The sequence below is a fragment of the Platalea leucorodia genome (assembly GCF_965183815.1).
Source record: "Platalea leucorodia genome assembly, chromosome: 16".
NCBI lineage: Eukaryota > Metazoa > Chordata > Aves > Pelecaniformes > Threskiornithidae > Platalea > Platalea leucorodia.
Genome location: NC_138838.1, coordinates 6,675,861 through 6,699,291, shown reverse-complemented (window position 1 = coordinate 6,699,291; position 23,431 = coordinate 6,675,861). Strand labels below are relative to the sequence as shown.

Sequence of the window (23,431 nt, the reverse complement as noted above, 5' to 3'; positions counted from 1 at the left end):
TTTGCAGAAACTTATTTTAGGCTGTGGCAGTGGGATTTGTCTCCTGCTGCTATGCCCAGGGGTGAAAGAAACCACCCAACTTGTTTGCAAATCTGCTCAATCCATTCAGCTGAAATCAGAGAATGCTCTTCACTGCCTTTAAAAAAAACCCCAAGGTAAAACTTTGCAACGCTCACTGTTTCCCCGGCTGATGCACGCGCAGACTGTCACGAGTCGGAAAGTGTGCAACTGTTAACTTTCCAACCCTTGCAAGAAGCTAGCTTGACCCAAAACAAGAAATATGACTGCTAAGAAACAATCCGATGAAATAACCAATGTTGCTTTTGCCGTCATTTCGGTTCGTTCCTCGTTAATCTTCCTTTCTGAAGCAATGCCTCCCGTTTCGTATACTTGCTTCCCAAGATCACGATCCCTTTCCTTAGACAGCCATTCTCCAAGTCAATATTTGGCTTTTTAAGAGTCAGACACTCTGGCAAATCTGGGGTTTTTTATTTCCTAGGACACAGATTTTGGATGGGCCGAGGGGAAAATGAAGGCAGCTGCTGGTGCGGAAACGCCCGGCTTTCCGCACCAGCAGCTGCCTCCGTTTCCCCCCCGGCACCCCGCCCATGCCCTGCGTGTTTATTAATTAAACTAATTTAATCTTTTAATCCATTCCCGGCCTCCCTCGTACAACCCCGCACGACCGTACAGCGCCGAGCACCCGCCTCCCTCCCCCCCCCTTTCCGACCGACTTGGTACGGCCCTCCTCCTCCCCCCCCACTTCCCTACGCGGGTGGTAGGCGCCGCGCTCGCTGATTGGCTGCCCGGCCCCGCAGTCCGCGCGAGCTGCGGGTGCTTCAGTGTGCGCGCGGCCGGCGCGGCGCTTGGTCTCGCTCCCTTTTTCTCTCTTCCCCCCCCCCCCCAATTCCCTCAGCCCGGTTAAGCCGCCGCCGCTGCCGCCATGGCTTCGGGTAGGTGCTTCCAGGCCCGGCGGGCTGAGGGGGCGTCGGTGGCGGTTCTTGCTTCCCGTCGCCAAGCGCGGGTGTGGTGGGTGAGGGAGGGTGGGCGAGCGAGCGCCATGTGGCGCAGGTGGAAAAGGCCGCGGCCATGTTGGGGGGGGGGGGGGAGACGCGGCCCCTTCCCCCCTCACGCACCCTCCCCGTTTACCGCGCGCCCCGACGACGGAGAGGGGGAGGGGAGCCACGCCCCCTCTGGGCCACGCCCCCTTCGATCGAGGCCACGCCCCCTCCTCGGGGAGCCCCCGCTCCGTGAGGCCGCCCGGACCCACCCCTTCACCACCGGGGGCGTGGTTATCCCGCCCACGCCCCCCCGTGTCGCGATGGGGGGGGTGGGATGTAGGCCCCCCTTTTGGGCCTAGGGCCCCCCTGCCTGTGGGACTCCTTCTTTAGATTGTGTTCCCCCCCCCCGGTGTGAGATGTGGACCCCATTTTGGTTCACGCCCCCCCCTTGGGCCGTGCACCCCCCCTGGTGTGAGATGTAAGCCCCCCCCCCCCCCCCCCCCCTTTTGGGTCACGGTCCTCTCCCGTGTGGGCCCCTCCTTTGGCCTCTGCGTGTCCGTCCCCCCCCCCCCCCCCCGGTGTGAGACGTGGACCCACCTTTCGGTCGTGTGGCTCCTCACAGCACGGTTTGTGAGCCCCCCCCTTTGGGTCAGCACCCCCCATGCCATGCAAACGCCCCCTCCCTTGGGTCGTGCCCCCCCCTTTAGCATGGGACGTGCCCTCCCCGCCCCCCAGCATGGGGCCTGCCTTTGTGTCCCAGCGTCTGCTGTATCTGCTCTGCATTCTGCTCTAGTAGCTCCCCCGGCGGGTGCCAGCATAGGGAAGGGGGTAGCTTCACACCCCCCCTGGCGTGGGCTTAAAAATGCACTGGCTATGGTTCTTTTCCCAACGGAGGCCTTTAGTTGAGTATGGAGACAGTATGTCTGCTGTCCCAGACGACTTGACACGGCCCAGCTTCTCCTGGGGCTTCTGCGAGCACATTGTGTTGCTGTTTCTTCATCCCATTTGAGGTGAAAATGTTTCGGTCCCACCAGCAGTGATGCCCCTGTGAAGCCGGGGTAGGTAGCGTACTCCAGAATGGGAGACGGAATTCCAAGGCTGTAAGTGCTTTGTGGAGCGAGCCATGTTTTGTTAGGGATGAGCCATTTTAGTTTTGTCTCACGTTACATATATGAATGATAGAGAATAAAAACAAAACAAAGCAAGGTATGTTAAAGGAATCCTTTAATGCAAGCAACAGTTCTTTACCATGAGGAGAAAACATGTCCAAAGGTACTGTAAAATGAGTTCAGATCGTGAATTCTTCTACTAAATGAGTAAAGTTTGGCAGTAAGCTAAAACCACTTTCTTCCCAGACCTCAAATACTTACCAGTCAAGCACCTGAGTGTCTCCTCTGTTTTTACTCTATGGTGGTGCTCAAAGATGAGATTCTTTTCCTGTTGAGAATGCTACAGAAGCAATGCTGCTTCTTTATATGAATTACTTCGTATTAGAACTTTGGTTTTCAAATGTACACAGCAGATTCTTCTCTTAATCTTAAGAGGAATACACTTCCTGAGCAGTGCAAGGTGACTAGTCTGCTATGCCCCACTTCATCCACAGGAAATTTTTCCATGAGCTTTTTAAACATTGAGAAAAAATGTCTGCGTATCCAGGAATTTCCAGAATAAACTATCTGTTGTTTCCGAAAATACTTACAGACTCTTGTCCCCATTGAGCCCACCAAAATAAATCGATCAGAAGTCTGTAGACTAAGAGGTCCAACAAAGGACGTAGAAAAATGTATAAATAAAGGAAATTCCTCTGATTCTGCGTAGTCATATTTTACAGGATCCTTATCTGGTTGCTTTCAAACTTCTTCCAAAATGTTGTGGCTTGGCAGAAGCTCGTAAAGGAGAAGCTAAGGAGATTAAATGTTGTCCTTCAATTTACATTACATCCTTACTCAAGAATTCTTTCTGATAGAACCATTAGTATTCTTTGCTTTAATTAGCAGCATTAATGACATATAAATGTTAGAGTTAAACCGTGGTTTTAAAATGTGGTTACGTATTTAATAGTAATCTTTGTCATCATTTAAATTGAAGTAATGTAAAAATTTGACCTTCATCTCATTAAAAAAGTATAAACACGTTTGAGTTGCACTTTTGCTTTGTTTTTTTAATTGCTTTTCATTATGAAAAGACAATGAGATATTTGTGTAGCAGTGCAAAAGGAGGAGAATGTTTCACATCTGAGTGAATCTGCTGTATAGGACATGTGAAATGAAATATTTTTTCATCTCAGCTTTTGGTAAATGTTTCTCTTGCAGAATATGAAATCTGATGCTTTGTGTTGCTTTGAGGAGATACTTTACCATTAAAAATACTGCTTCATGTCTGAATAGCTTGATTGATACCCTCATCTTGGAAGTATATATGCTTGTGTTTAAGTATATGTGTAAGTACTGGCAGGATTGGATTTACATCCAGATGAGAGAGGTATAATGAACAGACTTCGAGCAGTTGGCTGTCTGTTTTGATTGGAAAATGGTTATAGTTGTTTATGACATTTACTGTGCGTTGTAATTCACTCTTGGTTTCAGCTTTTTAGTCAATTCTAGGTGTAGAGGTTAGAGAGAATGATCGAGGGAAACACTGAAATCAGGAATGAAAACAGAGAAGTTCTTAATAGTTTTTATTAGACCGTGGCACCACAATATTTGTACAAATTCTTGAAGAGATTTGAAAGGAACAGGAAAATTGCAGGGCTGTTATCCAGAGTGACAGTACTGGTGAGGCTGATAGAGAAAGGAAGAAGGCGTTTGGTTTTTAACAAGAAGGTGGGAATTTCAAGCAAAAATAAGAGGAATTGAGACTTCTACATAGAAAAGTGAGGTCAACAGAGTCCATGCGGTTAAGCAGTTGGCAGGGTGTAGAGCAGCTTGGGGCGTGTGGGTATCTCCGAAGAGGTGAAGCCTGCTCCTGGCCATCTGAATTCTGAAGGGTCTGGGGTTGATGGAGCAAAGCCTGTGTGCTCTGTGTGTCTGCATCTGTTACATGCAGCTGGCTTGGGAAACTGAATCTTTCCTCGGTATAGTAAGAGCTTTTAGCACATAAAATTTTGCAATTTTGCAGAAGACAAGGAAATCCATCATTGTGCAATTAACAAGATAAAATAATGTGATAAGCTAATTCACTAAAGACAAAGCACCTTATCTAAGAACTGAATTCCAGCTAGCAGGTAGTAGGGGTTTTCATAACGTTGATAGCTTTTACAAATTAGATGCTCTACTTTAAATATAAGTCCAACTATTTAAATTAATTTTTTTTTTTTTTAACTTGAGGTCATATTTTGAAATTCACCTTCTTCCAATGTGTTTCAAGAATCAGTTTCCGTGATAACTGAAGTTTATGGTTTGAGTTATCAGTAATGTTTCTCTTTTTGTAATACGAGAGAAGAAGGGAAATGCCATGGTTCCTCCATCCCTGACTTTACGTCTCCAGATTCTGCCCGTGTCTCTGCCTTTTTACTACACAGAGCTTTCTTATGGCGTCTTAAAAAGGGGTTCAGTAGGACCGACCTCCTTAACTTCGCTTGAGTAATTAAGCTGTTGCATTCTGTTCATTGATGATGGTGCTGTATTCGATAGCCATTAGAGGGGGTTGTGCAGTCCTGAATATTTGAAGAGGCGCCTTGAAAATGGAGTTCAGATCCTTCAGAAGGAAAGTTGCAAGTGGCTATGCCTGTGTCGTGTCCCCCGTGCCCTGTGCTGCTGTTCTCCTGGTCTTAGCATTTTCTTTTTTTCAAAGAGGATAAAGAGGAATTTTTTTAAAGAGGAATATTATTTTTTTAATAAAGAGGAAGCTGTCTCATTCTGCAGGGAAAGCAGCTGCATTATCCAGTGTACTTGAACCTTTCTCCCTCTCCCCAAATTTCTTGCTCTTATAGTAAGTTGAGGAATAAAATGTTGTTAAAATGTTCTCAAATGTTCTTACTTCTTTTTCTAGATTCTGGAAGTTACAGTCAGTCTGGGGGCCAGCAGAGGTATGTGTGGGGTCTTTTGCTGTTAGCAATTATATCTGCAAAATAAAAGGCCGTTTAGGATTCCCAGCATGATATTTGAATCTTTGGGCATGATACAGCGTTGATATGTTTTTGGAGTTACAGGTGCAGAAAGCTTGCTGCCCTGGACCTTTCTTGAGATGTCTTTTATATAAAACAGGAAAAAGATGTATATTCCTGAAGGGAAGACAATAAGCAGGTTTAAATTGGAATGACGTTTTTAATAGTAAGAACTTTTGAAATGTCATGAATATAGAGAAATATTTTTCATACGACTGCCTTAAGCTCTTCACTAAGATTTTAGCCAAAGCTTATACAAGTGTAACAATGATGGGCCATATAGATGTAAAATTTTATTTTTCCATTTTATTTTCCTGTTGTAGGAAAAAATTTGTTAAAACCCTCTGATAACTGTTCGTAATTGTGAAATTTAAAAGCCAGTTCATAAAATAACTGCAAGGGTTTTTTTTGGGGGGGGGGAGTATTTTAATAGGTGAAACAAAAGTGTTTTTATGGAAGTATGAAAATCACGGTTAATACTGACTGTGCTAATGAAAGTCATAAGGTTCTATGTGTATAGCACTGCATGAGTTTGAGTTTATATCCGAGTATGATATGAGTTTCAGCACATGGTTCTTCTGTCAGTTCACGAAGTCTTAAAGTGGCAGAATAATGAGTAAGTACAATCTAAAGCTAGTGCGGTTTTTGATGATGATGTTATTGTTGAGTAGTCCAACAGTAATTGATTAAAATTAACTTTGTAAGAATGTACTGAAAAACTTAAAATGCCTTGGTTTCATATGATAAAAGTTTTCTGTGATTCTGAAGAATCTGTCAAGTTACAATAAGCCCAACTTTCATGTACTTTAAATTTACACTTGAAACAGAGCAGAAATTAAAATAAGCTCTTCTGGCTTCTGACAGTCAACTATGGTAATCATTAGTTTATAGATGTGGTCCTAATATGCCTTCAATTGCAGTACTTGGATTAAACACCTATTTTGGAATGAAAAGAAACTTAAAATAACACCAAAAATACCTTTACTTTCCAACCCATGTGGAGGGCACTGTAAGCATTTACTAAATGCATTTTTCTCTTACAGCTATTCGTCCTATGGCAATCAGGGCAGTCAAAATTATGGACAAGCACAGGTAAGTTGAAAGCAACATTGTGTCTTTCAAAGCAGATGTTCCTTGAGTAAAAATAATTATTCCTGGGTGACCATATCTGGGCTAGGAAGAAGTCCATTCTCAGCTGTCCTTGATGTTTGCAGTCATGTCTAGCGAAGGAAAACTGTAATTACTTGCTGTAGAAATTACACTTGTTTGAGTACGTTCTTTAAATTACAGGGGTATTCTGGTTATGGGCAGAGTGGAGACAATTCATCCTACGGACAGAACTATGGAGGCTATCATGGGAACTATGGACAAAATCAAACAGGTTTGGCTAGCTTGTTACATTCATTGGCAGTAATTAAAAGGTGAATATTTACTAAAATTTTTCTTCCTCAATTTCCAGGTTATGGACAAGATTCCCAGGGATACGATGATGAATCCAGTTACGAAAATCAGAATCAGAGCTCATACAACCAGCAGTCTTATGGCAGTCAGGGGCAGCAGAAAGGGTCGTCTAGAGGGTAAGGAAGCCAAGATTAACAGTATCTATTTAAAGTATTGTCTAGTAGTTGTACGTTCTTAGCTAGAGCTATAACAAATTTCCTGCTATCATTGCTAAAAAAAGGACAAACATCTGAAAATCCACATTCTTAAGACATTTTTAATGCCTGAAAGAACAGGAGGCAAGGGGTATTTCTAAAGAATATTTCTTTATGTAAGAAGGATGGATGCAGTTGTTTTGAAGTCAAGCTGTACGGGGAGATGCCCTTTAGAACGTCTTTGGATAGTGATTACAGTGAAGAATGGACTTGGTAGAGAGTATTTTTGATTAAGAAAAAGATAGATCGAGTACATCTCCAGTCACATTCTTTTGTGTAAACTTAAAGTACTCTTTATTAGCTTCAAATAAGCTGTTAGCAAGGAAATTCTTAGCTGTTCTTAGATTTGTAGACTTCTTATCTGACTTAGAATGCCTTTCTGTGGTGAAAGAAGAGGAAAGGATTCTGAAATATCATTTAATGAATATCTTTTCTTTTTCCAACTAAGCAGAATTCTCAGAACATCACGGTTTTATATCCTTATCAATAACTTAAATGTGCGTATGCATAGTGCACTCTGATTCAGTACTTTATGCTATTACAAATGTATTTTACTTGTTAAGTGATGTTGTACTCAAATCACTTTCAGGATGATTAATGATACAAATTTTAAAGTATGTTGGAAAATACAACCCAACTTCCCCTAACGACTTAAAAGGCCACTTCATTATCTGATTTACAAGCTTCATGCATACACCCCAAGGTTACTGCTTGCATTAGATCTTTATTGAGGATCATGTGACCTCTTTAAAATACACTGGCATGTACTAAACTTCATTCTTGTGTCCAAGGTCCAAATGTTTTTTGTATTTTTTTGCAAGCTGATAGAACAATCTGGACTTGAGCAAACCTGTACTTGGTTTTTGATTTCTTGTCCTTGTTTTTTTGGGTTTTTTTTTGTTTGTTTTTTTTTTTGTTGTTGTTGTTTTTTGTTTGTTTTTTTTTTAATATCTTAATATAAACAAGCAAGGTTTTAATCTGTCAGCACTAGGCACTGTCACTCGGAGTGTGTTTTCTGCATCCCTAAAGAAGGCAGGAACATGGTTAAGTTTTGTTTAGCTTTGCTTTGTTTTTTGAGCGTTTATTAGAGCTGCACAAAGGTATGGGACTAGGCAATAATGTTGTTTTTAACTCTGTAGACATCTAGTGGGGAAAAAAATGCAGTAGGGCATAGATTCTCCAACAAGTTGGTTTTGACCAAGAAAATGAAAAAAAGATGTTGGAGGAAAACTTTTCAATGTATGATTGTAACAAGTAAGGAAAAACTGAGAAATTAAATTCTAGCAGCTTTGAAGAGGATGGCCACAAAATTGTAGCTCTCGCATCCTAAGGGAGAGAAGGAAGGAAAACCAGCAAATAGTTGATGCTCTCAACGATGCTTCCTTCGTTGGGGGTGGTGCAAAGGCTAAAGTGGAGCTGACTTCTTTTGAAGTGAAGATATTAACAAAAATCTTCGCAATCTCTTTGCCACTGGGATTAGTTATGTTGGAGCAAAGATCTAGGCTAGAACTGGGAGAGAGCAGCTCAGACGGTATTTACACGGATGGGTTATTTTGAGATTGGTTGGACCCAATGCACTTCAGCTTAGAGTGCTTTGAAAAGCTGGTGGAAACTTTCTGTAGGTTCTTAGGGTTTTTGTTTGTTTGTTTTTCTGAGACATTTTGGCTAGGAAGTAAGATTGCCAAAGACTGGAGAGTGGCAAATGTAGTGCCTCATCTTTTGAAAAAGGGGTGGAAGCAGGGAGGAGGAAGAGAAGAAAGGGTGGCAGAGGTCAGTGATTAATTTCAATTACTGAAAAAATAATACAGTTAAGCTGCAACTAATTACCCAGGGGGAAAACAAAGGTATGAGTAACAGCCAGTGTTTCCCGGATGCAATTTATTTTTCATAAATCTATATAAAGTCTTGCTATGAAAGGGTAATCCAGCTGGAACTATTCTCTCATTTATCTAGATATTCAAAATACTTTTGTTTCTACCTTGGATGCTGAAGTAGCCTAGGGAAGTATGGTGTAGGCGAGATTTCCTTGTGGTTGCTGTAAAGTTATTAGAGAAGAGTTACGACTCCCTCTTACAATGTATAGCCACATTGTGTTGGAGTATCCTAGATGTGATATTAGTCAATGTTTCTGATGAAAGTTGGTGGGATAATTACATATATATATATATTATATTATATTCTTCCCACTGAAGTGGGAAGAGCTGCAAGTATGTTAGAGGACATCACAAGAGTTAGAAAAGTTCTTGGCAAAATGGTAGAACGCCCAGAAAAAGACAGATTGCAATTCAGTGAAAGCAAAATTTTGGGAGATTTTTTTTTTTTTTTAGGTGGAAGTATCAGCTGCACAATACAACAGCTGGTGTCTTCCCTGCGGTTCTGTAGAGAAGGATTTGGTGTTTAGCAGGTCACAGGCTATCCATCAGCCATTGTCATGCTACTGGGGAAAGGGGAGAAAGCAAGCATTGTACTGGGATGTGTAAAGGGAGTGCTGCTGTTAAGTTACGTTTACAGTGGAAACTGAGGATGCCTTGAAAGCAATGATAACATACAGTTTTCTGCCTTGCTTTTATTGAAAGCCAGTATATCCCAACAGAGATGAAACATAGAGTATTTTGATATCGGTATGCCAGTAATGACTGGGAGGTAACTGTAACTAGGAAATGTTAGCAATGTCATGACTTTTCAGCCGTTATCTTGCTCTCTGTTCTGTGAACATTTAGCTATTAATACAAATTCTGTTTATTTTAAGTGGAAGAGGCTCTTATGAACAAAAGTCAAACTATGGTCAGCACCAAAGCTCTTATGACCAGCAGTCAAGCTATGGACAAAACCAAGACTCTTATGACCAGCAGTCAAGCTCTTATGACCAGCAGTCGGGCTATGGCCACCAGGGCTCATATGACCAGCAGTCGGGCTATGGCCACCAGAGCTCGTATGACCAAAAGTCAGGCTATAACCAGCACCAAAGCTCATATGGCCATTCTCAGCAATCCTACCAGTCTCAGAAGGGAAGCTATAGCCACAACAGCCAAGGTAAAATTCACAGGTTGAATTCAATATTGGCTAATAACATTGAGCAGAAACACTGCGAAACAGCTGGATTTCCTTCCACAGACAGTTGATTTGATGAATAGTTAAAGGTCTTTTTCCATGTTGATATTCTTGGGGAATGTTTGACTTGTTAAGACTTTCAAAACATTATGCAGAGATGAAAAACTGTTGGGGCCCCAGAATTGTTGCACTTGTGTTGGAGGCAGCCTTGTGGAGTCCGTGTCCCTGAGTTCTGCAAATTCTAGATGGAATTTTCTCCCAAGTTATTTTGAACCTTCTTCCTGCATGAGGGTGACATGTCTTGATCAGTCATGAAGAGCTTTTGCACTTCACATTCCAGCTCTACACTGTGTAGGTGAATTCTGAGATAGAAGGAAACGAAAAGTTTAAGATCAGCCCTTTTTTTGTGGTAACTTCACACAAGCAGCACAACCCACACTCTTTATCCTTGTTCTGTCTTCAGTGGTGTCTTTTGCAAACCGGGAAGGCTATATGAAAGTAGAATTAAAAGTATATTTTAGCCTATATGTGTTTAATGTTTGGAAAAAAGGGAGTGTAATTAAGGTACAGAGTGTTTACATTCTGAGATACCTTGTGGCCCTGGAAGCCAAGGGAGATAACTGGAACAAAATCAAACTGCTCCGCTACTTTGTGGCGCAGATAATGTAAGAGAGATTTAGGAGTTGATGCTTTCCAGATTTAAATGGCAGGCTTGGGGGGGTGGGAAGAATGTAGGGTGGGAATTTGCACTGCACTGCATTTGCACTACAATTTACTCTTGTTTTGTTTTGTTTTACTCATTCCTCCAGATGATCGTCGTGAAAAGAGTAGGTATGGAGAAGATAATAGAGGATATGGCGGGTCACAGGGAGGAGGTAGAGGGGGATATGACATGGATGGAAGAGGTCATATGTCTGGATATAGGTAAGTGATCTCATTCCAGTGCCTGCAGTTCCTTACCCTTGTTTCTTATTATTTAGCTGCTTTTAATTTTTGTTTACTATATGTCTATTCCTAATGTGGTTCAGATTTAGATTTCCAAAAAGGGAAGGTTTCTAAAATTAAACCTTTCTGCACTGCACAGAAATGCATTTTGCCTAGGAAAAGCTTTTAGGTTCACATAGATTGAGAACATTTGATTGTTAGGACAGACAGCTGCATTTTATTTATATGAGTTGCAATACAAAAACTGTCTGAGTCCATCCCTTGAAATAAGATATTTTAAAACCTGTAAAAAATTGTTTTCAATGACAAGAAAACCAACAGCCAGGAACTGAGAAAGTTTTATAAAATTCATAGCTAAGGTAGCTAACATTTTAGCTGGGAAGTATTCTGACTTTACAATGACAAATCATTACACTAAGGTCGGCTAATTATCTTTCTGCTCCCTAAATAATTTAGGAATAATTTAGTAATAACATTACTTGCTCTTTACCGTTTGGTTTTTTTTTTTTTTTTTCCAGTTTTAAACTTCTATTAAAATACAGTTTTTATTATTGGTTTAGCTGTCAGTCTAAACACGTTTATTTTAGGTAGATTTTAAATACTAACAATACTGTTACCCCGTCTGCCATTGCCTTAGGCCCTGTTCCTGTCAAGAAAATTTATGCACATACTTAATTTTGTGCTTGCAGATGATTTCATGCGTAGGTCTGAGAGATTGGGACCTTCACTTTAAATCCCATTGAATCAGGCCAGATGACATTATTATTTCTTAATAAACTATCACAATTGGCTACCCTTTATGTACCTCTGTGAAATGGTTGGGGGTGTAGAGTGCTCATGGATGCAAAGTAAGAACGCTGGAGCTTCCAGTGAGCTTTGAGGTGTTGCTTGTCAGCGCCACATCCTTTAACAGGCTGCACAGTTCTGGGTTATTGCTAGAACTCCACCCAATGCTGTTTGTTTTATTTAATTTAAATAAAGTAATCCAACAGCATGTTAAGACTTGGTTACTTTTTAAAGTATTTATTTTTAAACCATATTTAAAATTTGCCTGCTCCTAAGGTGGTCCCAAATTGTACTTCATGGCTTGCTGTTTTGATGATGTAGGTGGACCCTATTTCTCCTAATTAGGTGTGGTAGCGCAACTACCAAAGCGTATTAATAGTTACTTTATGCTACAGTTTGCTGGGTTTTTATATAATATAAACTTAACTATCGAAGTAATTTTTAAGTTCATTTTCAGTTAAAACTGAACAATTTTTTAAAATGAGCTTTTCTGTGTGAATCAGGGTTTTCCATATTCCTATGATAAAACCTGGGTTTTTAAAAAATTGTTTATAACTGACACCCTTCCCATAAGAGGAATGAATGTGAGCTTCAAAAAACATACTTTTGGTAGATTTTATCACTTTGAAACAAACTTCTGTCTTTGCAAGATAAAGTAAGATAAATTAATGTCTATGAAAATAAAACCTCTTCCCATATTTTTCCAAAATGTAAGAAAAATTTTGTTCACACATCCATGTAGATAATAGTATGTCAGTGGTCTTGAAAGCCAGAAGAAGGAAAAGAGTGGAGGTGAATGGAGAAGTGGGGGGAAATACAGCAAAGTGGGAAGGCATTATTAGGAAGTCTGTCTGCTTCTGTTAAGTGATGCAGTCTTTAATGCCATTTGCAGTGAAATTTTTCTGAAACTACAGTGTCATATATGTTCATTCAGTCTTTCTGCATGATTATAATGGAGGATTCTGCTTCTGACATATGTATTTTACCAAAGTCATACTTACTAGAAAAGTGTAAGCCGTTAAATTAAATAACAAACTGTATAATCAAGGGGAAAATAACTTCTAATAAGGTAAGAAATCATGTTTAGCCCTGTGAAAATCGGGGGTTTCAGGGTAGTTTTTTGGTTTTGTTTCCTTGGGTTTCTTTTTTTTTTTTTTTTTCCCCTAAAAGCATCCTGTGTAGGAATGTCAAGTCTATCTCCAGTAACTAGTTATTTTCAGTTTTTTTACTTTGATCCTGTTTTAATTAACATTAAATCCTGGAAATTCCATAGCCATCAGGAAATAATCTATCTAAAAATCTTCTCTACACAGGTATTTGTACTGCTGTAATAATGTAAGCTTTGATTTTTGTAGTGGTTAGAAAATAACGTGTAAATGAGTTCAACACACACAAAAATTGTTCCTTGACATTACAAAAAAAATTAATAGCTAACTTGAGACTATAGCGAATGAATCTCTTCTGCGTTAGCTAGTAATAAAAATTCTGTCTTGACTGGCATTTAAATGCAGGGAGAACTTGTTGCAGCTTGTTCTTCATTGGTACGAGCTTTACCCAGTCGTGGGCGTTGTTACAGCTGTATTGCCTAATTGCACTATAGCGCTGGGCCATCGATGCATCCTGTTTACAAGCATCATCGCTGACTTGCTGCTGTCCTGTACTTGTGATACAGTGACTTTGGCTGCAACATCAGTTCTCCCGCAAGATCCTTGCGAGTTGCATTGGCCTGTATAAAATTACCCTGCATGTAAGACCTCTCTGAGTAGCCTGCAAGTGCAAAAAATTATTCTGGAATACTTGGGGCAAAATGAAATTAGCATTTTTAAATTTTGAGAGCTTTCATTTCTTTGAATAACCTTTATAAAAGTACTTCAAAACATAGTTGGTAATGTTAAGGTATGTGAATACATACTGTAATGAATGCTTTCAGCACTCATTTTTCTGTTGTACCTGTTTGAAGTCATGCAGCACTGAGAAGAAAATATCTTTTGAGAAATTCCTATTTGGATTCTCTAGCTGATACTAGTACCATAGAGAACAATCATTTTCTTATGTGTCAGACGTTCACTTTTCAATCTTGGTAACTTAGGGTTTCAAAATTATTTTTCAGATTTTTTTTAATGGTCTTGAATTATCTCTCAGGATTTTAGTAGAATTTTTCTACCCTTTCATTTTGAAGCTTGAAAAATTGGTGATCTCACTAATTTGGATTCTGGCTAAGAAGCAAAATCTTTTCTTTTTTAAAGCCCCATAGTAGAAGAGTCTCATCTTTGAGCTCTTTTGGTTAGAAAGCAGGTACACCAGGTGTTGAAAATGCAGAGTTTTACTCTATGTTAGTCTTCCAAGCTTCCTTGTAGAATAAGTCAGCTTTTTGTTAGAGTCCTCATCCAAAAGGTACGGAATTGTGGTTGTGGGACCGAATTGTTTTGGTTAAGCACGTAAGTGGGAAATACAGTAGCAGTAGCAATACAAAGCAGGTTGGTTTTCTTTCGTCTTGGAAAAGCCATTCAGGCAGTCGGGTAGAAATCCTAACTTTGCTCAGCATAGATTTTTGTTTTGGTGTTCTCCTCTTGTGCAGATGTGATGTTGATGTTCTATAAACAAAAGTTATCTATGCAGCTTAATTGCTATATTAGTTATGAGTGGGAATTAGCTTACTGTGATACAAAGAAACTACAACTTAGTGCAAATGGTTTTTACAGCAGTGCAGTTTGTGTTCAGAATCATATTTTGGCTTGTAATGTATATGCTTGAGCTTAGCCTTATATAGACTTCGGAAAAACATGAACAGAGGCAATAAATATAGGCAGTAAGAAAAAACCCTATCTGTCAGTGACTTTATTGGTGCACTAAGCATTCCTTTCTTGTTTTTAAAAATACATTCTTACGTGTAACTCCCACACACTTGGCGAGACATAGATGTGTGTTGGAGACTGAAACTTGGTTCCCGAATTCTTAGTGCTACCTCTGCCAATATCTGATCGCTTTTTTAAAGTATATTTCTCGTATCTGTAATGTTTGGCTCTCCATGTAACTGTGCCTTTAATTTAACGAGTTATTCCCCACTGAAGTAAGCAACGTTCAGATGAGATCCATTTACACTCAAGTAGGTGATGTTTAAATATATGACTGAGTATAGGGAGAAAAGAACATCTGAAGATGTTTCTTTCATAGCAGGAAGTTTCTGTCAGTATGAATGGTGCCACATACACATTCTGGCTGCTTGCAGTTCAGTCTCTTATTTTATTATCTTTGTTGGTGGCATTGCTGAATTTTAGCTACCTGTTCATGATTCTAACATAGGATGTTAAAACACCAAACTCCACCTGGTCACCCATCTCTTTGGTCTGTGTGCAAGACAGGTAAAGCAATAGACTGTGAAACACTGCAATCGTATTTTCCACATATTCAATGACAATAGTGTGGGAACTAATTCAGTTGCTGAGATTGAGACTTACATTTCATGTCTCAGCAAGGGGCTGTGGCATCAGCTGCTTCTAACCGGTTTCTGCGTTTGACTTCACTCACTGTAGCATATCCACATGCCTCCTGGGGATCTTAGGTAGCTTTGCCCAGCAATCTCAGGAAGGTAACACACTGCAGCTTAATAAATCACATATGAAATGGGACTGAAAAATGGAGGAAAACATTAATCTATCATCAAAGGAAGCTGTCACTGAATTGATGCAGGTTTTGGTTGGGTTGGTCATGTGAGTCTAAGCAGAAGATAACACGCTGAAGCATACTTGGGCACTAACATATTTCTACGACATTAATTAAAAAAACTAATTAAAAATCGTGGATTGCACTTGTTAGTGCAAGGTACAGAATTACTGTATCACAAAGTTAGAAATTAGGGATTTGACTATGACTTCCTTTACATTTTGTTTATCCAACTCTATGACTTCTCAGAATCACGGTGCACACGTTTTACCCCAGCATCTTAGCAAAATCCTCACTTCCTGTAAAATCCTGGCTGTGTTGATCACAAACTTATTTTCTGTATGTTTTTAGATTGTTGGGTTTTCTAATTTAGGTCTCTGCTGCCGTATACTTTCACATCAGAAAACATGCATGTGCTGGATGATGCTGTCCTGATGAATTGGGACCGTAATCTAGGGTTGGAAAACTTGATAACATTTCCATGGTTGATGTATTTATTCTTGTTATTTCTGAGTTAAAATCCTAGAAGAGCAGGCATCCTGCTGAAAATTGTTGTGTCATAATGAAGGGGTTTTTTAGCTAAAGTGAATTGGATGTGGCAGAAAGATATTTACAGTACATTTTATGATCACCATTGTGTTTTTATCATCAGTCCTTGAAAATAGCCAGCCTTGAATAAAGACCAGCTCTGATGTTGCGTATAAAATTCATTCATTTTACCTCTTTGATGAGCAGAATGAATTACTTATGAGTAAATGACACTGCAGTTTAGCATTCAGATTTTTTTCTATGAGGCAATTTAAAATCTGCAGTGAAAAATTATTTTAAGAAAAGTCCCAGTAAAAGTGATAGTCTGTTGTGACAACCATCTAATACTCCTTACATCTACTGTCACAGAATGTCAGTCACCCTTCAAAGAATGTCTCTCTTAATCCAGTTTTTATAATAACTGTTGAAACCTCATTTCTTTTTTTGTCCCTCACTTTGGGCAGATTTTCTCTCATGATGTTGTATAAGCAGTACCTCCCATTCATAACTTTGCATTTGCTGTAACAGAAAACAGATATACAGAGTGCCAAAGAAGTTACTCCCTGATTTGATTTCATTGCCTTTTGCTGGGGTGCTTCTGTCCCATGTTTGGACTCTGATGTGTTGGCAGATATATTGAATTAAAACCTGGACTGACTTCCAGTTGTAAAGCGCATTGGTGAAGAGGCTACTTGTACTGGCACAGTAGTTCCAGAGTCTGGAGGTAGCCCTCTGCATCAGGGTTTGAACTTACACTGGCTTTATCTTAGCTGCCGAGTGTGAAAGCTATCAGGATTAGGTGAACCTGCCTAATTTTCAGGTGGCAGCTGTGTCCCCCACGCGAAGGAGGGCAAGCAGACAGTTGTACATGGCAGTATGAGACAGTCTTTCTGACACTTGGTTATTGACTTTCTAAAAAATCCAGTGGTTGTGTTTTTCCTGAAGGCTTTGAGTATTGATTATATTGTGTTCATAACATGGATGCAATTTAAAATGCTGTTGTGAAAAATCCTACTGTACGAACATTTACATTGAAAAGAGTGAGGGTTTATTTTCATGCACATAATTGGGAGGCGTAACGTCCTATGTAAAATCCCCTTCTAACCTTTGAAAATTGATGTGTGTAATCTCTTAACTTGGTCTACATTTTGTGCCACAGGTTTCAGAATGAATGAAATAAAACTTCACGGCCTCTGCTTTTGAAGCTCACATACACACACCTTCTCTGTAATGCCAAGTGCTAGTAGTACAGTAGGTCCCCACAGACCCCTTCTCAGAGAATGGCTGATACTGCTAATTTATCCCCGTATATAAATGCATAACAATGGAGGTTAATTAACTTTAGCTCTTCTTACTTCTAGGAAAGTGCTAAAGTACTAATTATTCCGATGTAGCAATTATATCTACAATTAAAGCCCATTAACCTTCATGACAATAATGTTTCTGTTTTAAAACCCAGTTTTTAATAGCAGTCCTTTTGGCTTATGGGATGGGAGAAAGTATTGAAACGACGACGTGTATGGGTTAGTGTAAAATACTCTTTAGGGCTTCTCTTCTCCAGTGCAGCACCCTGTGCGATTATTCGCTTTCATGTAATTTAATCTTTGAACATGAATGAGTAGTGAGGAGAACATAGAGATGGTGCTGTAGCTGCTAGACAGTAACTCTCAACTTGTGATCAGTTAACTGTAGATTGAGCCTTGGGCTCAGCACATAGAGACTTAAGGAAGAAATCATTTCTTCAATTTTTCCTCTGCAGTGGTGGTGACCGTGGTGGCTTCAAAAATTACGGTGGTAAGTGCCGAGTATCCAAAACTGTTTCAGTGGAAATTCTTTATAAATCTAAAAGCCACCAATATCTTGTTACTCTCTAGTAGAAGCATTATAGAGTTTTGGTGAGGCTGGTGTGTTCATGAGTTTTAATAGCCAAACTCTTAGCAATAAACTGGATTTGACTTTGTCAAATTGCATGAAAGAATTTGTGGAGACAGTGACGTTCACCGGATTTTTTTTTTTCTTTTCTTTTTTTAATTTTTGTTACAAATGCTTCTTAGAAAGGTACTAGAGGTAAAAAAAAAAAAACACGAAAAAAAAGTGGTAAACTGCTTGGTGATCTGACAACCAGCAAGATAACACCAGCATAGCATCAGTGTGGCAACTGCCACACACTGCAAGTTAAAGAACACATTAACGTCCTACAGACACCTTCTGTTGAACGTTTTAATCTAAATATTCTCTAAATCTCTGGTTAATGTTTTAGATCTTAGATGCATTACATACATACTTTAAATATTTTCTTGTCTCTAAAAAAGTTGCTAGAAAATGTTTTGCTAAAAATAGTCTCTTTCTTTTTTTTTTTTTTTTTTTTTTTCTTCTTTCTTTTCTAAACCCGTTTCATAGGTCAGAGGGATTATGGACCAAGATCAGATGCTGGTAAGAAAACAAGCAGTGGATGGGAGTGGATTGTAGCTCTTGGGTCATTGCTTTTAAAATGTATGTCTAGAAAGATGGATGTGGCTGCAATTCCTGTGGCTCAAAAGAAATATAGCTAAAGCTTGTCTTCCTTGAAAGAAATGTATTTTATTAAAGTGCACGTGAATTTTTGGGTGTCTTTTCATGCAGCAAGTAAGAATTTACTTATAAACTTTGAATCTGCTTGAGCCAAGCAGCTGCTTTCACTGCCATAATGCTTCTGCTAGACTTGTGTTATTTAAAACATATACTACTTTGGGTTTGGACATCCTAGCTGCATGGATGAGTTGAGTGTGTGGCAGGCAGCTGGTCAGCTGTTGAATGTATTTGGTCTCTGATGTACTGCAGCATCTGAAGGTGCTGTGCAAGCATTTTTGAAGTTGAAGGTGTTAACTTCAAAATTATGCTCTCTGCTCATCTTTTATTTCATGCAAGTTGTCTTTGGGATTTAAGGGTCTGCCACCAGGCAGCATAGACCTGAGCTTAAAATGTTGCTTCTGTTGCTACCACAAAAATGCATGGTAAATGTAGCTTATTTTTTTCATAGATTCAGAGTCTGACAACTCTGATAACAACACTATCTTCGTGCAAGGACTTGGAGAGGATGTTTCAACAGATCAAGTGGCAGACTACTTCAAACAAATTGGTATTATAAAGGTATGTGAAATGAGAAGTCGTTGGTAAGAAGGAAGAGAATTTGTGGAGCTAGTGCATTGGAAATGTACTGGTATCATTCAACGCAGATGCTTGCTCTGACTCCCCAGCAGTTGTAGATAATATTTTTATCTGGGTTCCCAGATGACAGCTCATTTGTAAGCTGACAGCACTAGCACCTTTTTCCTAGTGACATTTAGATTGCTTTGTATCTCTTCTTTAGTCTTTGTAACCCTTAACACTGACGCTCTATCCATTGTACTAGCCTCATCCTTCAGCAAGTGTGCTTCTGTGTTCTGTGTTTCTGCAGTTCTAAGTCAGGGCACTTGACCTCATTTTTTGTTAAAATTGGGCCCATCGTTGCTTCATGGAGAAAAGCCAGTCAGTATGCTTCAGTCAAAAGCAGCTGTTTCTGCGGGCTAGCTCCAAGAGAATCTTCTTTCTAATGATATTTAGCTGTTACAGTTTATGCTCTGAACTGGCTTTACCAGTATTTCTCGTATGCTAAGTGTACGACCTTTCTTTTCAGACGAACAAAAAGACTGGCAAACCTATGATAAATCTTTATACAGATAAGGATACTGGCAAACCAAAGGGAGAAGCAACGGTATCTTTTGATGACCCTCCTTCTGCTAAAGCAGCAATTGACTGGTTTGACGGTAAGCGAGAGTACCTGTTCTTTTGGTTGTTTATAAATCTAACAAGCAGTGGAAGAAGCAAATCAATAACCTTATCGGGGACCCCATGCTACTTTTTGTTTGGCTTTTGGTTTTTGGCTTGTCTGGTTTTTTTGGGTTAGTGTTGGTTGGTGGTGTTTTTTTCATGGTATTTTGTGTGGGGGGGCTTGCTCTTTCATTTGGTCGAACAGCAGCTAGTGATTAAGACCGAAAATGTGTAATTAAACTGTTAGGGTTTGCTGTTGTACCTCAGTCATCCCTGCACGAAGTATGAGAGATGGTGTTCATGTCACTCGGGAGAGCGTAACTTCTTGTTCAGAGCAATAGAGCTGTAGCCTGTGTTAGCAGCTGGAGGGATTTCCTACAGTGTTAGCCTTGGTATTATTAGTGCTGTGGTAGCGTTTTTAGAGCTTGGCAATGGTTGTGGCAATCTTGTGCCAAATGCTTTGTATATACGCAGTGAAGAACAAGGGTTTTTTAAATTAAGGGTTCAGTGGAGGAAGAGAGGAGATCCCAGAAATACAATGATATAAAATTCTTCCGACTTGATGCAGGAAATGCAGTGAAACTCTTTTGTAGTAGTAAACTTGAGGCGGGGGGGGGGAGTGCCTGCTCCTGTGACCTTGTGTGTTCACAGAATTTTAATAATATTGGGCAGAAACAAAAGGACATACTCTGTATCTCGTGCGAAATGATAGTGCATAAAAAATCTGGCATGGCATGCTATTTGATGGTTTATATTTTGCTAATGAAATGCAGATTGACTTGTTTAGGAGGGTAAAGCAAATATGACTATATTAGGCACACATGCAGTCCTGTTTGTTCTGTGATAAACCTTATATCTATGAAGAACTGAGACTTTGTATTTAAAAAGTTCATGGTTTTCACTTACTTGGGAGTATTTAATTTTTGTGCTGGCTGTTGAATTATACAAAAGCCTTGTTGCCTGACCTGGGGGAAGAACAGAGCTCTAACAGCCGAACTACTTATCTGTGAACGTGGCCAAAAATCTTTTAAACGTTCTTATGTCTGTAGTTAAATTGCAAGTTACAGATTGCATTTAAAGTAAGAGAAATATCTGTGGGTTTATGGAGAACCTAGCAAGTACCTCAGTGTTTGCCATCTCGCATTTGGACCAGTGTTTTCAAAAGTAAGAGATTTACTCCAGACTCCCTGTGTCTTAAGAGCTTTGTATTCAGTCTGTATGTGCGAATCACTTCTGCTCTTTTGAACTTTTTGCTGTGTTGGTGGGAGCTGTATTGATCTTTCTCTCACTTTCTGTCTTTCCACAGGAAAAGAATTCAATGGCAATGTTATCAAAGTTTCTTTTGCAACTAGAAGGCCTGAATTCATGAGAGGAGGTGGAGGTGGTGGACGTCGAGGTGGGACTAAAATCTGTAGAATCCCTGGTTTTGCATAGCTAAATGCTTTTTAACTATTACTGGTTTATAAAAGAGAAGTTGACTTTGAAGCAGTGATTCATCAAAGTATATGGGCCTTTGGGATTCTGCCATGAAAGGGAGTAATAAGGATTGAACCAAGTTAAGTAAACTGAAATCTGTAGTCTCTTTTGCGTAGCATAGAATTTATGCTTTCCTTTTGAACTGGAGAGTCTCCAGATCATGTCTCAGCATTGCTTTTAAAGAGACAGCATAACAGTGATGTTGAGGCTGTACAGGCTCCACATATATAGGTGTGAATTCCCAGTGAGTATTTGCTTATTACAGCAAAGCCTTGAGTTACTCTGATGTTTCCAGATGCTATTAAGCGGGGTAAATTATTCAACTGCTATTGACTTAGAGCAGCAGTTGGATGTCCAACTCCTGTAATTAAATACATGTTAATCTCCCTGATTCTCTGTATAATACAGTTTTGTCAGTAGTCCACTGGGTATTAATTACCATTTTACAGGAAGCATGCTTTGTGCCGTGGCTGTCAACAAATTTTAATTCTTAAATCAGGCAGTTTTGTAGGCTGATAAAAAAATGATGCTTCAAGAACTTCAACTGGTATAAAAGTTCTTAATCTTTTTGATGCAGAAAGCAAGAACTATGTTGTCCCTGTGCTTGTGTCAGATGCATCCTGGCATTAATCCAGACAGATTTTTTTTTTTTTGTTAAATTTTTGTTCCGTAACTAAGTCTAGCCTTATGTGATTGATATTATACATTGTTAAATCTTTATGAAAATTTATTAATGCACATAGTGGGTTTATATTTACCCATTGGCAATTCCAGCGGATCAAGTTTTCTTTTACTCCTGTAAAAGAATTTATAAAAATATACATGGTGGAGCAAATTCTTCTGGCCACGATGTGCTATCCTTGCTTCTTATTTTTCCCCATCTGCCTAAGTTACAAATCTGTCCATACGAACATTTGTATTTCAGCTATGTAGATACATTAACTTCAGGACATCGAATGCTGTTGAGATTTGGTGGTGGCTGCAACTCCTGTTGTCATTTGCCCAAGTCTTCTAGCTATCTTGTAGCGAGTAGTAAATCAGCTAGTAGATGCTGAATTCTGCGGTGGTACAATTTTTTGTCATTGGCACTACCTGCTGCTTTCAGAGTTCCTAATATGGTTTCAGAGGCTTGCCTCGTAGGCATATATTTACATTAAACAGTTACTCTTTCTTCCACCTGAAAAGTCTGCTGTCACTTGGCTTCTGAAGCCAGTGACAGTCCTTAATAAATGTTTCTCATGTTTAGGTCGTAGACACTTCCCCTCCTTTATTCTGATTATAATTTTGTCTACAGGTTCACGAGGTGGATATGGAAGAGGTGGGGGCTTCCAGGGTAGAAGTGGGGAACCCAAAAATGGTGATTGGGTTTGTCCTAACCCGTAAGTGTCATTTTAATTGGGCGGTGGTGTTTCATGTGTGCTCTCTGAGTTTCTTAGCAGCTAAGTCTGGGAAATCCGTGTCTTTTCTAGGTCCTGCGGTAATATGAACTTCGCTCGCAGGAATTCCTGCAACCAGTGTGGGGAGCCCAGACCAGAAGATTCACGTCCATCAGGAGGTGTGTAAAAACAACTGCGTCTCTTCTGAAGTGTCAGAAGTCTTAATGACATCTGCAGCTTTTTGAAAAACCTGGCTGACGTGTCGGTTTGCATTTTCCTCCAGATTTTCGTGGGAGAGGTGGCTATGGAGGCGAAAGAGGATATCGAGGGCGTGGTGGCAGAGGTGGTGATCGGGGAGGTGGCTATGGTGGTAAAATGGGAGGAAGGTAAGCGCTTTCTTTGACCTTGCTTGTTGTGTAGCGTACAGACTGTGGAACTGATAGGGACTGTGGGAAAAGAGTGTTGTTTATGTGTGCACGCACAACTGTGCTATGAAAACACTAACTACAGATAGGAGCTTCCGGAGAAAATAAGTCAGTTTGCCTGTTGAGTGTGTTTTGTGAGCATTTTCGGATGAGGCTATCTAAACATAGAAGAATACACAGATGTCGGCGTAGAGATGTTTGACTGAAGGGACTATTTGTTGTTTGCTTAAGGGATTTCTTGTAACTTTTTATTTCTCTTTCAGAAATGATTTCAGAAATGATCAACGCAACAGACCATACTGAAGACCACTGTGAATGTTTTGTTTGTCTTCTTGATGCGTTTGATAGTGAAATTGCCAGAGTTTTGCCTGCCGCTTCACCCATGGCCTCTTTGGATAGTGGAATTGAGTGAAACTAGATTTTTATTTTGGTGGGAGGGACTAGGGTGTTTTGGGAGGATTTTTTTTAAGCAAGACATTGAAATTTAATCTTGATTTCAACATTCTCCTCTTCTCTTCCTGCCCCCCCATACCTTTTCAACAGGCCCTAAGAAGGAAAAGGATAAACTGTAAAATATTGCCAAAATATGAAGTGTTTTGTAATACAACAATAAATGCTGATTGTTTTATTT

The 23,431-nt window shown here is 39.8% G+C and overlaps 1 protein-coding gene across 3 annotated transcripts; it reads left to right on the top strand.

Annotated features, from left to right (window-relative positions):
- Window positions 1-819: 819 nt before the first annotated feature.
- TAF15 (TATA-box binding protein associated factor 15) lies at window positions 820-23,431 on the top strand. Of its 3 annotated transcripts, none has more exons than XM_082328568.1 (16): window positions 820-953; window positions 4,992-5,028; window positions 6,150-6,198; window positions 6,397-6,487; window positions 6,566-6,683; window positions 9,511-9,794; window positions 10,622-10,736; window positions 17,494-17,528; window positions 18,135-18,167; window positions 18,754-18,863; window positions 19,390-19,519; window positions 20,830-20,919; window positions 22,294-22,378; window positions 22,469-22,554; window positions 22,659-22,761; window positions 23,064-23,431. In XM_082328568.1, exons 1-16 carry the CDS (start codon window positions 944-946, stop codon window positions 23,101-23,103), a joined length of 1,416 nt encoding a protein of 471 aa, XP_082184694.1. In that variant the 5' UTR covers window positions 820-943; the 3' UTR covers window positions 23,104-23,431. The 3 variants fall into 3 exon arrangements, with proteins under 3 accessions (XP_082184694.1, XP_082184695.1, XP_082184696.1); XM_082328569.1 differs by lacking the exon at window positions 17,494-17,528 and adding an exon at window positions 1,896-2,059; XM_082328570.1 differs by lacking the exons at window positions 820-953; window positions 4,992-5,028; window positions 6,150-6,198; window positions 6,397-6,487; window positions 17,494-17,528 and having other exon boundaries at window positions 6,529-6,683.